This window comes from Doryrhamphus excisus, linkage group LG7 (assembly GCF_037039965.1).
Source record: "Doryrhamphus excisus strain RoL-2023G ecotype Guam linkage group LG7, RoL_Dexc_Guam_v1.1, whole genome shotgun sequence".
Taxonomy (NCBI): Eukaryota; Metazoa; Chordata; class Actinopteri; order Syngnathiformes; family Syngnathidae; genus Doryrhamphus; species Doryrhamphus excisus.
In genome coordinates this window covers 14789170-14805341 of record NC_136363.1, presented here as the reverse complement: position 1 = coordinate 14805341, position 16172 = coordinate 14789170, and the positions used below count along the sequence as shown (strand labels likewise).

The window sequence follows — 16172 nt, the reverse complement described above, 5'->3', positions numbered from 1 at the left end:
CACTGAGTATGTCTCAAATGGCTACTGCCACTGAGTATGATACAAAGGTCCCGTCATTTCCTGACTACAGACCCTTATGTAAGCCGCAGCCTTTAAGTTGAAAGACTACAACAGATGTCCACGCCATAACATAACCTGAGTCATTTAGTACACACGGTAAAGTTAGACGGAAAGATTTTTTAAACTTTTGATGAGTTAGTCAAAGTGCAAACCGTGACTGTGAGATGGCGAGTTAAGCAGCAGCTTACCTAAAAAAAATCCTTCATCTCCATCCTCCTCCGTCTCCTGGGAACTAAAACCACTCAAGTTGTCTTGGAAAGCATCAAAATTGAACAACCTCAGAATTCCTTCATCACACACTTTGTCAGCCTCTCTCTCTTTCGTTGTCGTGCTTTGTTGTTTCCAAAAAATTAGCAATTTAGCTTGAGCTATCCTCTTCCTTTCGGGCTGCACGGCGTGCAAGTGGTGAGCACTCAGGCCTCACAGCTAGGAGACCCGAGTTCAATTCCACCCTTGGCCATCTCTGTGTGGAGTTTGCATGTTCTTTTTCTCCGGGTACTCCGCTTTCCTCCCACCTTCCAAAAACATGCTAGGTTAATTGGCCACTCCAAATTGTCCATAGGTATGAATGTGAGTGTGAATGGTTGTTTGTCTATATGTGCCCTGGGATTGGCTGGCCACCAGTCCAGCTGGGATAGGCTCCAGCACCCCCGCGACCCTGGTGAGGATAAGCGGTAGAAAATGAATGAATGAATATCCTCCTAAACCCAACGCTGGTAACGGACGGTTGGCGGTCCAAGTCATCCAAACAGAAGTTGCAGTTATTCTCTGCTTGAGCAAACGTAAGCTGTGTCATAGATGGCTGAGTAAGACTTCAAAACACGATATTAGCATCCACATCACTACTAGCCATAAATTAGCCGCATGACTGTACAAGCCTCAGGGCTCAAAGAACGAGAAAAAAAGTAGCAGCTTAAACACTGGAAATGACAGTAAATGAAATAATAGCGTATATGAGTGGCAAGCTGTTGAATAAACCGATAAGAAGATGAACAAACTGTCCAGTAGAGTTCCAAGTCAACCGGACCGGTGACGTGTGGAGGATGGACAGCCTGATATTAAAATGAGAGTGGTTCTAAGTCATTCTCTGTCTCCGTCACAGGGGGAAGCTATAAGAAGATTGGATACTACGACAGCACTAAAGGCAATCTGTCATGGTACGGGAATGACAAATGGATCGGTAAGGCACATTCATCTTCCTATGACCGCCCCTTTTCCCTTATTCCAGCTTCTGAGCTCCCTCCCCACCTTTACTTCTAATTCCCCCCCAACGTCTTCCAGCGCTCTACATCCAAATCTGGTTGTAAACGCTCTCATGTTCATCAATCAAACCCAGTGTCACACGGCGCCATTGATGTTCCTTCAGCTATCACAGCAGATATTGACGTGCGAATCACGGTCAAGTATTGTGAGAGCGATGTGCTCCGGTGTAAATGGCGCACTCCATTTATTAATTCAGGGCACAGTTCAACACAACGGGGGTGTCGCAATAAATGGAAGAAGCTAGTTGACAGTCGAAGCATAACACGACAACAGCAGTCTGGGAGGTAATGGGATTGGGTCCCGTGACCTTGACTTTGAGAAATGAATATGTGATTCCTAATTAGTATGGGGGACCATGTGTATGCTTAGTTTACTTCAGCTTCCCTAAACACAGAGCATATGCTACGCTAACAATGATCCCATGCAGAAACACAACGACATAACCCCAATTTTTGCTAGAGGAAAGGAAGAAAATACCAAAGATAAAAGTGAATATAGCCTGTTATTAGTTCAAATATATTGAAAGACGAGTTGTATGTATGTGGTATTCTGACCACAAGGTGTCAGTAATGTTACATTGATGAAGCATTAGCTTACATTACAGTACCTCAGTCGTTTTGAATCATTTTGTGTTATGCTTTCACGCCCCCCCAATTTGATATATGATTGACAAACTGATATGTAATTACTGGGGACGCTCCAATCAGGGTTTTATGCTGCCGATTCCAATAACGGTCATCCAGGACTGAAATTGGCTAATACGGATACCGATCACATTGATTCATTTTTCAATGTATTGGCCAAGGGCGCCGTATAAAGGGCAAAGGTCAGGATGATTCCAAGGGAATTGTTAAAGCCCAGGTGCCCCCACACGTCATTTTTGGGAATTTTGCGCATCATTCACAATCCTGATGTCAAACATCAGAATCAGAATCAGAATGCCCTTTATTGTCATTTTACATATAGTAGAATGACATTGCAGCAGCTCCATTTTCAGTCATTTTCAAACATGACCATGCATGTCTTTCCCCATTCTGTGTGTTCTAGCACCCCATACGGGTGCTAGCAATGCACATAACGGGACACACCAATTTGGACCATGAAGCCATAAAATATGCTCCTCCTAAAACAAAATGCAAAAAAATAATCCTCCAAAAATGATATAAGTGACCTACATATAAACATTGTTATTGTAGGAGAGCTGGGAGGTAATGGGCGCACCAAGTCATCATAACATTTGCGTATCATTTGCATATGATGTGGTAAACTGCTGTGGGAAAAAAGCATGTAAACCTTGGATGACGGACAAAAAAAGTAAGTAATAAAAACATGACCAAGAATTGAAGAGCTTGCAACCAAAAGGCGCTAAATCCAATTTTCACTAAGTTGCATGTTTTTCATGAGTTTAATAGACCTCTGTCATGTGTATCCAAATGACATATTTTGGTCTTGAAATCATTTTAAAAAATATGAAAAAAAGTGATATGAAATTTATGCTTTCAACCAAAAGGCGCTATTTCCATTTCAGATTTCAACCAAAAGGAGCTAAATCCCTTTCTTTATTCTTTATTCTGATTGGCCCTATCTATTGATAATCTGACCAATCAGAGAAAAGAATACAATTGGCACTGCACATACAGAAAGCCAATATCAGTGCACATCCTGTTTTGTTTGTGTACATTAAGTACACGTGTGATAGTTACAGTATGTTATGCAATTCAGGAGAACACAAATTGTGTTTTTACAGTATTCTGTAACATGGAAGTTTTTTTTACGCCATAAAAGGCATGTCTCTACCTTGACACCTCCAACTTTCATGAGAAACATTATTTTACTTGTACTAAAAAACATACAATGTAAAGAGTTTGTAATGAGATGATTTTTGTCACTGTCACCTTCATGGTGCAGTCAAATATGAGCACTGCTTTTAATAAAATTTGTATTAATTTAATTAATAATAATTATTTTGTATTGTATGTTGAGAATGGCTTCTGTGTTGTAATTATTTTATTAGCATAGCACATTAAAGCACCTTACATTCTTTTACAACAATGCCACTGAAGAAGTTAAAGGTGACTTCAAATTTATTTCAGCCAAAAGGCGCTAAATCCATCATTTCAGCCAAAAGGCGCTAAATCCGAAAAAAAAATTAATTAAAAAAAAATATAAAATACATGGTGTGTGCAGGATTTTTATAGCATGCATTTTTTATGACCTATTTTGATAGCTCTTTCATTTGCAATATAGACTTGATGACCAAATAGATTGATATGTGCGTAGTTAAAAATCATTGATTTTCTCGAAATCAGTCAAAATGGATTTAGCGCCTTTTGGTTGCAAGCTCTTCAATTGTAGGCGCCTCAACTTCATTTTACCAATAAAGACAATAGAAACAGGCCAAGCTCCACCCCTGCCGCATCGTGGCTTGGAAGCTGACTGTGCACTGCCTTGGGGGGGGGGGTTGGCAACAGCACAACAATGCATGATTCCACTCTTGAGTCCACAAATACCCCAAAACTCCTCAACGACGGCAGAAAAAGTCGCTTTTGAGAAAATCTGTCATCAAGGGGGTTGGAATGTCGCCATTGTGACAAAATGGCCAACATGATAGGACGCCAATCTGTACTGACAAGCATACTGTAAGAACTCATTATGTGTACAGTATTATACATGTATACTTATATTTACAGGGCTTGACTGTGCATGGAGCTGTGATATCAAACACTATGTACTCCATGTATCAATATTATATCATGGTGAAATACTCCACAGACAGGTGTCAGTCTGGTCCCAGGGGGGGCTCTTCTAGTTTATTTTGGGTAGGTGGAAAAAAAGTGGTCTCTACCACTGCAGGGTTTTGTTGGTCCTCCTATAATAATAATAATAATATTATTATTATCATTATTATTATTATTATTATATATTATAGGAGGACCAACAACGCTTACTGTAGTCCAGGAATGGAATTATCCTTAGCCTTATAATAATAATAATAATAATTATTATTATTATTATTATTAATAATAATAATAATAATAATGATAATAATAATATTATTATTATTATTATTATATGATAATAAAATAATAATTATTATATTATTATATAAATATTATATTATATATAATATAAATACATATTATAATAATAATTATTATTATTATATAACTATTTATAATTATTTGTACAAATTACTGTCTATTATGTGTCTATTATTACCTTCTGGCAGTTTTGTGTTGCATTTTAAAAAGTTCTGCAGTTTTATGTTTTGTATTGTTCAAATGTTCAATTACCGTACCCATCACGAACAAAACTGTGATCTTAAAAGTGACGCAAATACTGTCCCATGATAACGGCTAAGCATAATTCCATTCCTGGACTACAGTAAGCATTGTTGCTTAATCATAAGCGTTTGTTGACATGTGATGCATGACGAGAGGAGCGTGTGAGTCTCCTGGTCTCCTGGTCTTGGTGTGGACCTGACGTCACTCTTGTCACTGAAAAGCTGGAAGCATAGAGACATGAGGTCCTCATGTGTGCCAGATACATATTTTTGTAAGCAGGCCAAAATAGACCAAGGTCAGCCAAGCAGCCTCTCCCTCTGGTGTGATAAGACCTGAGGGGGGGGGGGGTGGGAGGATGCACTGACCTCCAGAGAGTTTGGTGTTTGACCACGTGGCCGTGAGGCTTGCATCCAGACTGCCTGGACCATCTGGAGGGAAAGTCAACAGATGCTTTCAGACAGTAGAAGAGCCAGTTAGTCAGTATTTGTCGTGTGACAGCCAGTCAGCCTCACTTGCTCTTAATCATGTCCTCTGTGCTCACTTCCTGTGGGCGGGGGGGGTAAAAATAGCCAGGGGAGAATTAGGTGTCCTCAAGGTGAATGAAGACTTATCATATGCTAGTTAGCGCATGCTAATGGACACTCTCTAGAGGAAAGTGATACAAGTGGTCCTCGGGTTGGGTACGAGTTCTGTTGACTGTAAGTCCAGTTTTGGTGCAAGTCAGATACCTAACTGAAGTCCTAAAGCTTGGTTTATGCTTGATGCAATGACAGGGACAAATTATGTCACTTTTTCGCAGTCCACACCGAGGAAGTATAGGGAAAAACACGGCTCATAAGGATCACTGCCATCAACAGATTGTCAATATTTAGTGGAGAATTGCTGCCACTGTTGGAAGAGACAAGAATAGACAAGATATAGGAAGAGACAAGAACCCTAACCCTAACCCTAGCCCCCAACCCTAACCATTTTTTGCGAATAACATCCGAACAGAATTTTGGATGGACTTGGAACCAACTTCTGCCTACCCTAATTCAAAATGATCTTTCGATTGAGACTCTGTATGACTTTCAGTTCTGGAGATACGGCCGTTTTTTAAGGCTACGCCCACTTCTGGTGGACACAGGAAGTTGGGAATGGTCCCAAACGAAAGCTCTTGGCCACTATGGGGGGTAGGACTTGGTTTCATCTTGATTGGACTTACCGTTCTTGAGTGATAGCAGCTATCAAACTCTCCGTCACCCCTATACCCCAACCAAACCCGAACCCCTAATCGCTAACCCCAACGCAAACCCCAACCCCAACCCAAATCCCAACCCTAACCCCTAATCCCTAACCCCAACCCCTAACCCCTAACCCCTAACCGCTAACCGCCATACCCTAACCCTAATCTATCTATTCGTCTTTGTTTTGTGGATTATTGTTGAATGGCCGATTGGGCTACCAGCGGGGACATGACGCACTGACTATAAAAAAGTTTCCTCTGCCTGATTTTGCACAGCACATGCATGCATCAAGCATAAGCCAAGCTTAAGTCACTCACATTGTAGACACACGAAGGACATAAAACAAATGAAACTAATTGGAACAAGCCAAAACCCTAGCAAGCTTTCCATCTGGATAATAAGTCCACCAGACTGCCTATTTATGACCGTCACCTTCAGCAGATCAGATACCTGGCATGTGGACTGCAGTGTTTTGGATTTCGGATGTCCCCCTTACGTTGTGCTGTGGGGGTTTGGGTTCCTGCTGGACGTTGGCCTCTACTAAAGCTGCCCTTTGTCGTTTTTGTGCACAGATATTGTTGGCATATCCAAGGCATTCAGGGTTAATCTAGTTTTTTTTTGGGGGGGGGGGGGATCAGGATCTTGTCTCTTCCATTTGCAGATTATGTAGTCCGCATAGCCTCACCAGGCTGTGACCTTCAGCGGTAAATCTGAGGCTGAGGTCCTCATTTGAAAAAGGCATTGGAGGAGTTGAACACACCGGGGTCTTACTCAGCGACCGCCGCAGCGTCTGCAGTAAGGCGGACATGAATTCATTGGAGGAATTAGAGAGTTATAGAGTGAGGGAACAACCCAACTGCCAAGTGTCCTGGTGAGGTTCTACACACCACAAATATACAGTGTAACAGCAAAAATTCATCATCACAATATTTGAATGACTTATTAATAGCCCCCCCCCCCCCAACTGACAGTTTCCACTCCTCTGGGAAGACTGGGTCTATTTTTGTCTGTTGGTCCAGAAGATTATTTGTGACGTCAGAGGGCACCGAGGAGAGACAATCTGGCTTCCAGTTCATCCCAGAAATGTTTTATGGGCTTTGGGTCCTCTGTAGGCCGTGCTTTGTGTCTTGCGTCAGGCAGGCAGACAAAATGACCTTACCCAAACTCTGGGATGTCACCGGGATTAAAAGATCGTGGAGGCTAAACCCTGAGGTGTTTGTTTAGGAATGACACATTTTTCATTGCAACATACCCTTCATCAGTTCATTGATTATTTGAAGGGGGAATTTACCTTTCCTTCCCCGCCTTCTCTGGGGAAAAAAAAAACCTTGACTCTCCTCTCCAAAGCGTTAAGATCTTCTTTTTCTAAAATAATATGGATAGTTGGTTTGTAACAGTTCGTTTCCATCTTGTGTCATCTCAATGTATATGTAATGTATTTGTGTGCGGCGACTGATGACTGATCTTTCCAGTCATTTTTTACTTTAATGCAAGAAAATATCAGGAGATTGTTGACTGCGTTGAGACATGCCGGTCAAAATATTCAGATAGGATGTTGGCTTGTTGTCATACCGATAACAAAAACATATTTATATCTGTTCTTGTTTTATTTAGTTTGAACACACCTGGAGGTAAGAACTACTCAAACAAAGTAGGATTTGACAGTACTGTACCTGTACATTTGTCCTAACCAGATATTGTGACCGTGCTACTTTTAGCCAAAGCTATAAATGCAGTAGCTAACCAATTAGGGGTTTGCTAGCCGACAAAAGCCGGTAACTTCAACAAACATCATTTCCATGATGAAATCGCTTCAACCGAGGCCATTAAAACATGGCGGGGGGGGTTCAGGTGGTTGAAGCTTTGTGTTTTTGTACAAAATGAGACATGAACATTAAGTAAAATTCAAAAATCCAGACCAATACTGGAGTTATAGACAGGTTGGTCTTCACAAGTTCACAAATGAGAATCCGGTGAAATACTGCTGTCAACCGTACAATTTGGTAAGCTGCACATTTCTATGCGGCACAAACATCCATACACAGTAAAGTGCAAATGTTGTCATTATATTCAGCAATACTCTGGTCGCATCTCATTTTGCTGTCTAGTGACTTCCTGAAGTCAAGTATTTGATTTGTGTGATGTGAGCTAGCTAATGTGGAGTCGCTCCGTGTTAGCATGTTACGGACTCATGCATGTTAGACTAGCATGAGTTGTGGCTGACAACAGCTCCTGTGTGAATATTCAGTGCGCCATGACTGGCATGAATGGCGGTGACTGTAGTAGTATTATTTCATGTCTGGTGGGCTGTAATAATGCTAAGGTCTTAGACAGGTTTTTTATGCTTGAAGTATGAAACTATTCCGTATATAAACAAGGAATTCTACTTTGTGGAACCAATTAACCTCCAGTTTTGATGCGGATATTAGCTGACAATATTGGTTGGCCAATAATGTCGGACACCCCCTCAAATAGACCCAATGATGTGCATACATAAAGAAATAAGGAAAAAAATTTATGCTAACGGTTTAAAATCAGTGCCATCGTTGGATGTAGACTCGTCCAAACTAAGTTAAGTCAGTCAATCCTCCGATTTCCTCTTCCTGTCGATGTTGTTTGCATCCCTTTCTCTTTTGAGGACACGTGTGTGCATCTAACCTTCTCATATCTCGGCTCCACCTTCATCTCACCTCCCAGTATTTGTTCACAATCTCCTCTTCTCGCTTCTTCTTGGCAACCGCTGCCGCATCAGTGCCTTGTTCACATATCGCCATGGTAACCATTACGGGGCCTGTCGTCATGGTAACATACGTCCCGATTCCACCGTCAAGGGCAGGGAAAGGTTTTAGTGTTGGAGAAAACATTTTCCCAAAGGACACCCGGTTACTTAAACACACTGACGACACACACGCAATTATTTTTGTGAGCCGCCCACACGCACACGGACGCTAAAGTGTGGACTGGACACATTTCAGCCCAATTTGGGTGACTTTTTCACTGCGGTGCGACTCACCCTGCTGGCATGAGATCAACTTTTTATGTCATTATTTTATGACACATCATCTCCTGCAAAGATGTAACTACTGTGCGAGGAATAATTAGATCCAGTGGAACTTTGGTTAGCATCATTAATCCCTTCCCTCCCTTCCCTTTGGTCGGACCAAAATGTATTCCAAACCTTTCACAAAGTCAAAATTGTTAACACAAAACATGTTTTCATACATTTATATGCAGTGATGCTAATAAATGATGAAAGACCAAGATAAATGAACATTTAAGGTTACTTTCACCTTCATTGAAGACGTGATTGTTGCCAAAGACACAATGTGGCAGCAGGATCGACACTGACACCACCTTCCTGTTTTGCCATGACTTATTTCTGGAATTTCTTCACAGTTTTTCTACTGATCATGGTTGCAAAATATGAGCCATGATATGAGCCAAAATGAAGTTAAAGAAAGTTGCCATTGGCAGCATTTCGATAAAGAATATTGAAATCAAGAAGTAACACCAAGTTGTTGGTCGTACAGCAACATCGTGTCTTTGGCAACAATCAGGTCTTCAGTGAACGGAAAAGTGACCTTTTGTAATCTTGTGTAATGTTAATTTATTGCTTTCATGTGTATTTAGAATTGTTTTATGCATGTAAAACTATAATAAGGTGTTTTTTGTGTTAATATTTGTCAGACTTGTGGCATAACTGTATTAGTTGGTAAAGAACTACAGTCAACCGCTAATGACAACTGACTTTTGCTTCCTGTTGCCGTGCATTTGCATGGTACTAGAATGCCAATAAGGGTGCCTTGTTAGAAAAATACATTAAGAACACAATTGGGATCATGCAATGTTTCATAATACAGCAAGACACACACAGTATCGTAGACTTAGCGGAAAACGTACGCAAACCAAAGGAAACATTTTGGGGTGTATTTTTGACCTTGTTGCGATGTTGGTTTAATCAGTCCTTTTAAAGGAAGTATATAAACCTCATTCATTCACTATGGGACTGCCTTAACACTTAATGGACTTGGTGCTTTCTTGCTAGATTCTACCATGCTAACTGTTAGCATGTTAGCATTTCGACTTTGTTATGCATATCTAAATGAAAATGCACACATGGCATGATGTATGGACACTATGGAACTGCCTTGGCACTTGGCCATGTAATGCTATCTTGCTAGGTGCCACCATGCTAATTGTTAGCATTTAGAAATTTTGGCTATTTTACTCCAGTTTCAAGGCCTATATATACATGACATGATGTAGGAATGCTTTTTCAGCACTTTTGGTGCTAGCATGCTAACTGTTAGCATGTTAGCATTTTGACTTTGTTATGCAAATCCAAATGAAAATACACACATGGCATGATATATGGACACTATAGAACTGCCTTGGCACTTTGCCACGTAATGCTATCTTGCTAGGTGCCACCATGCTAACTGTTAGCATTTTGAAATTTCGGCTATTTTACTCCTGTTCCAAGGTCTATATATAGATGACATGATATAGGAATGCTTTCTCAGCACTTTTGGTGCTAGCATGCTAACTGTTAGCATGTTAACATTTTAGCTGTATTCCTCAGTTCTAAAGACTGATAAAGACATGGGATGCTGCGGGGATATTGACGCTTTTGCTGTAGAGTGCCATCTCACTAGATGCTAGCGTAGTAACAGTTAGCATGTTGGCTTTTTTGCTAAATTCCTTATATAACGTACACACGGCATTGCTCAGCGGCGTGGCACAGCAGACACCGGGCCACAGCAACAGGTCGCATGCCCATCAAAATTTCCGCAGGAATTTTCTAGTTTTATCTCATTATGCCTGCCACACTCCCGATCCGGACTTTAAGAGCAGTTGAAAATTCGCAAGAATGTACATTTTTGCAGTGTTGGATCTTAAGAAGGTTCTAAGTAGAGCTTCAAAATGGAAAAAAGAAGAAATGGGACTGAGACAAACTGTCATGTATTTTTCTGACCTGTAAATGTAGTTAGAATGTTGTATTCTCATCTTAAATGATGCCAAAGTTTCAGATAATGAGGTTTGCGCATTTGGAAGTGAGCCCTGAAAGAAGTTTGGGATGGCTCAAAAGCTCGGTTTCAGAGGGCGTTACAAAATTGTTCCTTTGTGATGTCACAGAGGAGTGGGCCTCCTTATGGCCGTGGCTGTAGGCCGGATACACTCTGTGCCCTCCCCTAAGATCTGCTGTTTATGAGACAAACTCAGGCAGAGGTTATTGGAGCAAGAGGAAAAAATATTGTAATCCGTCAACGGCATGTCACATGGGACTGTTGTTGAAAATGAATGTGAAATATTCTGTTGTTGAAAATGAATGTGAAATATCGGCCAAAAGCAGCGCCCTGTCACCAGGAAAGGTGCATTAATGTCGTACAGGCTAAGCGTTCACGTGGCATCATCGTGACCCGCGTCTGAGCTCCATGGCACCAGCCGTGCTTCTGACAAAGTGTGTCCGACAATGAGTGCTTCTCCTTGGGGGTGGTTGGAGAAGCACCATCGGCGCCTACTCTTTGAGTTCATACATGGTAGGTCCTTGGGTCTCCAGCCAGTAGCTCCTAAATACTTTTCAATTAGCTCTCCAAAGACTTGAATCATTAGAATCCTTTATTAACTCCTACACCCACTCTGTTAGAAATTGGGGTTTGTTCCTAGTTAGGAAGCACTTTGGGCATGTGACAAATCACAGCGGAGTGGGCGTGCCCGGAGGCGGCAAAATTATTAAAACTGACCGTTTTGGCGGGAAGCACAAATCCAAAGAAATACAGTTGGAATAGGTGCAGATTCTGGAAGATCTAGAAAGTTTTCTGTTCAAGTTATTAGCCACGTATACATGGACCCAAATATTCCAATTCCACTCGGGTTATTTGCTCAAACAGAAAGAATGTAACCTTTGTATACACCTCATTCCCAAGGAAAAGTGCCAATCCGAATGAACATATAATGGGATTCCCAGGGGTGGAATATTCTTTTCCCCAATCCGATTGAGGTATCTTGTACCTGCTCAAACGGAAAGTTGTCAGACTGCGTTTTTCTTTGTGGTGTTTTTCTTCTTCTGTTGTTTATTGGCGGCAGTATCACATGATGTTGGTGTTTACGCTTTACTGGGCATGCCTCATTGACTATTCTGGTTGACTATAGCAGCGCATGTAGACACGCGATTGGAATATTCCTTTCCATGTATACCATTGCTTTCGGAAAGAGAAAAACTCCTCATGTAAATGTGGCTATTGTGTGTAGCTGCTCTATAGGAGTCCACAACTCAATACAAAGGGTCAAAAAATGAGCACAATAGGTCCTTTTTAAGGACTTTCCAAATGGCTGTCGTGGCTATGGCCCATGACCAATGCTTCTGATTGGTTTTCACAATTGCTTCACATTTGTGAGTAAACTTTCTTCTGCACGTGGATTGTGGTTTGCGTATCCATGTTGTCTAGACCGGCAACAGTCGGAATCAGCCCGCATATTCTCAGGTTAAACACAGCTTCCATCAGCCTTGGTTTCATCAGGGTAAATGTATTCATGCAAAGCGGAGGCTGATGAAAGAAATTAGGCAAATTAGCTTTTGAAGATAAAGACTGAATGCAGAAAAATATGATGACAAGTACGTGAAAAAAATCAGGTAACTGTCACAATGAAAAGAAGAAAATAGGATTTCTTTTTTCCAGTTTGTAACAGAGACAGAAACACTGAATCAATGTTAGGAATGAATCTTTATTTGATTCAAGGTCAACTGGCCTGTTTTGGACTTTTTCCCATCATCCACAATCTTTATGGCAGACATGAACATCTTTCTTTATTCTGTGTTCTAAAAGCAGTTAAGATAACGTTCCCATTTTGCTCATGAAGCCTTGGAAAAAAAAACACAGAAACCCACCAACAACGCTCCATTTCCACAATGTGACCTTTTGAAGGATAAATCCCATCTTGGGACACGCCTACCAACCAAAGGTCCACTCTACACTGCAGTTCACTGCAGTTAACTTCAACATCTCAGTATTGTCGTTCTTCTCGTCTTTGTCTTCCTTTCAGGCTCTGGACCGCCTGCAGACCAGACCATGGTCATTGAGGAGTTCCGCTACCTGTCGCAGAAGCTGTTTGTCTCCATGTCTGTCTTTGCCGGCCTGGGAATCCTGCTGGCCATCATCTGCCTCACCTTCAACATCTACAACAGCAGCGTCAGGTCCACAATCTCAGCTGTTACTATTTGTGGCCGCCATTACAAACAAACATCTCACCGCCATGTTGCTCCCTGAGGCGGAAAAGTATTTTACCTTCTGTCAGTTTGTTTTGCTGCCCAGCATGCATCACTCTGCATCGTTCCCTGCAGGAGGCGAGGCGGGGATCTTCTACCTGTCTAACTGAAGGCATGAAAATGATTTAGTACTTCACAAAAGTGACTTGCTGGCGGTAATTTGCTCATTATTTTGGAATATTTGATGGCCGTTATTTATTTAAGGCTTGCGCGTTATTGCTGTAATTTCCTTTTTATGTTAAGAGGATTTGGCCTTGATTGGTTTCCTCTTCTTTTAGCGGCTTGATTGCATCTTTACTGTTTTAGCTGACACTCACTGCTCTTCGGGGTATCGTTTTCTGCTTTCAGGGAACTTTAAAAAACAACCCGTACTACTTGCTCAGCACCAAAAAAAACCACACACACATGTAGTTATTGGTATGATTGGAGCAAAGCATTATGCGGTTAAAGGGACAGATATTTCCCCAAAATGTTTGGAAACTGGATGTGCTAATGAGATTAGGACTGACTTTTTATACAATTCATCTATTTTTATAGCATTGGCTGGAGCTAACATGTTAGCTTTTCCTCTCTATGGAAGGACCGATCATTCATTCAGGGTCGAGGGGATGCTGGAGCCTATCCCACCCTGGACTGGTGGCCAGCCAATCCCAGGGCACATATCGACAAACAACCATTCACACTCACATTCATACCTATGGACAATTTGGAGTGGCCAATTAACCTAGCATGTTTTTGGAATGTGGGAGGAAACCGGAATACCCGGAGAAAAGCCACGCATGCACGGGGAGAACATGCAAACTCCACACAGAGATGGCCGAGGGTGGAATTGAACTTGGGTCTCCTAGCAGTGAGGCCTGCACGTGAAACACTTGTCCGCCGTGCAGCCCATTCTAGAGCATATTCTCATTATTTGCTCTGCCTCACCAGACGGACATCATTCCACTCATATTTACGCCTGTGGACAATATGGAGTCTACATTGAATATAATAAGCACGTTTTAGACCTGTGGGAAGAAACCCGATTATTGCAAGAAAACTCACGTAAGAACCTGGATCTCCTGACTGTGTGAGCAAAGTGCTAGCCACTAATTCCCTTTGCAGCCCCCACTAAAAATGTAAATGTGAATGCTGCCAATGGCTTTAATGGTTTTTAAAATGAACCATAAGAAAGTAGAAGCTGCTGGTAGGTTCATTCTCCAATAAATGAACTCTTGGAAGCATCATCTGCCGATCAAGAGTTGAAGAGCACAGCCTTTAAAAGGCAAAATCTTGTGGACCGAATGCCATGATTCTTTGATGGCTAAGGCAAAAAAAGCTTTCTCTCTTTGAACCTGAGAGAGGTCTTCCTGCAAAAGGAAGACCTCTCTCAGCATGACATTGCTGCTGGGCTTGGACGCATTAAGACAAAAACGTCTAGTGGTAGACCCAAAAAAGTCCATCAAGACAATCTTCATTTGGACATTCTCAGTTGCTACTGGTGAGGAGTGCGGTCCAATAACCATCAGACACCATCTGAGAAAGCTTTTAAAAAGAAGAACGGTCTTCACAGGCCTCGTCTCCTTCAAGGCATCAAACGTGAGATGAAAAGGTGGATTGTAACCTTGATGGTGGGGAAGGCTTTCAGTGTAACTGGCATGCAAGGAGATCCTACTTTCCGCACAGCATAATGGAGGGGGCCCCATCATGATCCTTCAACAAAACAATGGAGCCTCGTGTTGTGCAGGGGCGTCAAACGGCACCTGGCCATGTTGGGCATCCCTCATGACTTCAGGTCCTTCATGACTGGCTTTTTCAACGCTGCGCTTCACAACACCCACTGGGAAAAGGACTTCTTTGAGAAGTCCATAAGACCAGGACCATCCTGCGTGTTCCCCTGATCCTAAAACCAACTGAGAACATTTGGTCATGGATGACAACGAACCTCAGTTCCAGGCAGCGGATGCCCTCCGTGACGCCATGTTCACCACCTGGAGCAACATTCCTGGAACTCCTGGAAGAACTGGCATCAAGCATCCCCGAGGCCATTGTCCAGCTGATGAAGAAGAATGATGCAGCGACGCATGACTGACTCCTCACCCCTCGGATAAGGAGTGTCTAAAGATTGTTTTACAGAAATAGGAAAAGCCAGCAGGGTTGAAGACAATCAGGTCAGCGAGTCCTGCCAATCAGGGGTCCCTTATTTATTTATCAGTGAGCTGGCAGCCATGCTGTTTGTCCGTGCTACTTTGTCGTGACACAAATCAGCTGATTGACTGACTATGAATATGAACAGCACGTTTATGGACAAGGAAATGTTTGCTTATTTCAGTTCTTTTCCAGGTATATTCAGAACTCCCAGCCCTACCTGAACAACATGACGGCAGTGGGCTGCATGATGGCTCTGGCTGCTGTCTTCCCTCTGGGCATCGATGGCCTTCATGTCCACAGGAAGCATTTCCCCGTCGTCTGCCAGGTACACTTTTAACTTCTCCTAACTGAATCTCCTGTGTGGTTGCCATGGAGACAGGACTTTATGTAGACATTCATATGGTGGGGTTTCATCTGTGGCCTGGGTCCTCAATGTTGACAGAATGCATGAACTAAATTCAAGAATAATTTTAATATCTTTCTTATAAAATCTTATCCTGCTCAACTTAAAATGGTACATTCCGTGTCCAGGTGTAGGATAACTCAGGTGTATTCAACCTACATCCATATTGAAGCTTTTAATGTGACTGACAATATTGAAATCATACTTTATTTATTTCACATCTCCATTCATTCATTCATTCATTCATTTTCTACCACTTATCCTCACCAGGGTGGCGGGGATGCTGGAGCCTATCCCAGCTGGACTGGTGGCCAGCCATTTTTCGGGCGAGCCAGCCAATCACAGGGCACATATAGGCAAACAACCATTCTTCGGGCAAGCCAGCCAATCCCAGGGCACATATAGGCAAACAACCAATCTTTGGGCAAGCCAGCCAATCACAGGGCACATATAGGCAAACAACCATTCTTCAGGCAAGCCAGCCAATCACAGGGCACATATAGGCAAACAACCATTCTTCGGGCGAGCCAGCCAATCAC

General features: G+C 42.2%; 1 protein-coding gene across 2 annotated transcripts in view; it reads left to right on the top strand.

Moving 5' to 3' along the window:
* Window positions 1-16172, top strand: part of gabbr1b (gamma-aminobutyric acid (GABA) B receptor, 1b) — a 159423-nt gene that overhangs the window by 121451 nt on the left and 21800 nt on the right. For both annotated transcript variants that reach the window (XM_058047926.2, XM_078792222.1), the window contains 3 exons: window positions 1163-1240; window positions 12878-13028; window positions 15423-15555. In XM_058047926.2, the coding sequence (XP_057903909.2) occupies window positions 1163-1240; window positions 12878-13028; window positions 15423-15555 (362 nt within the window). The remainder of the gene's footprint in view (window positions 1-1162; window positions 1241-12877; window positions 13029-15422; window positions 15556-16172) is intronic.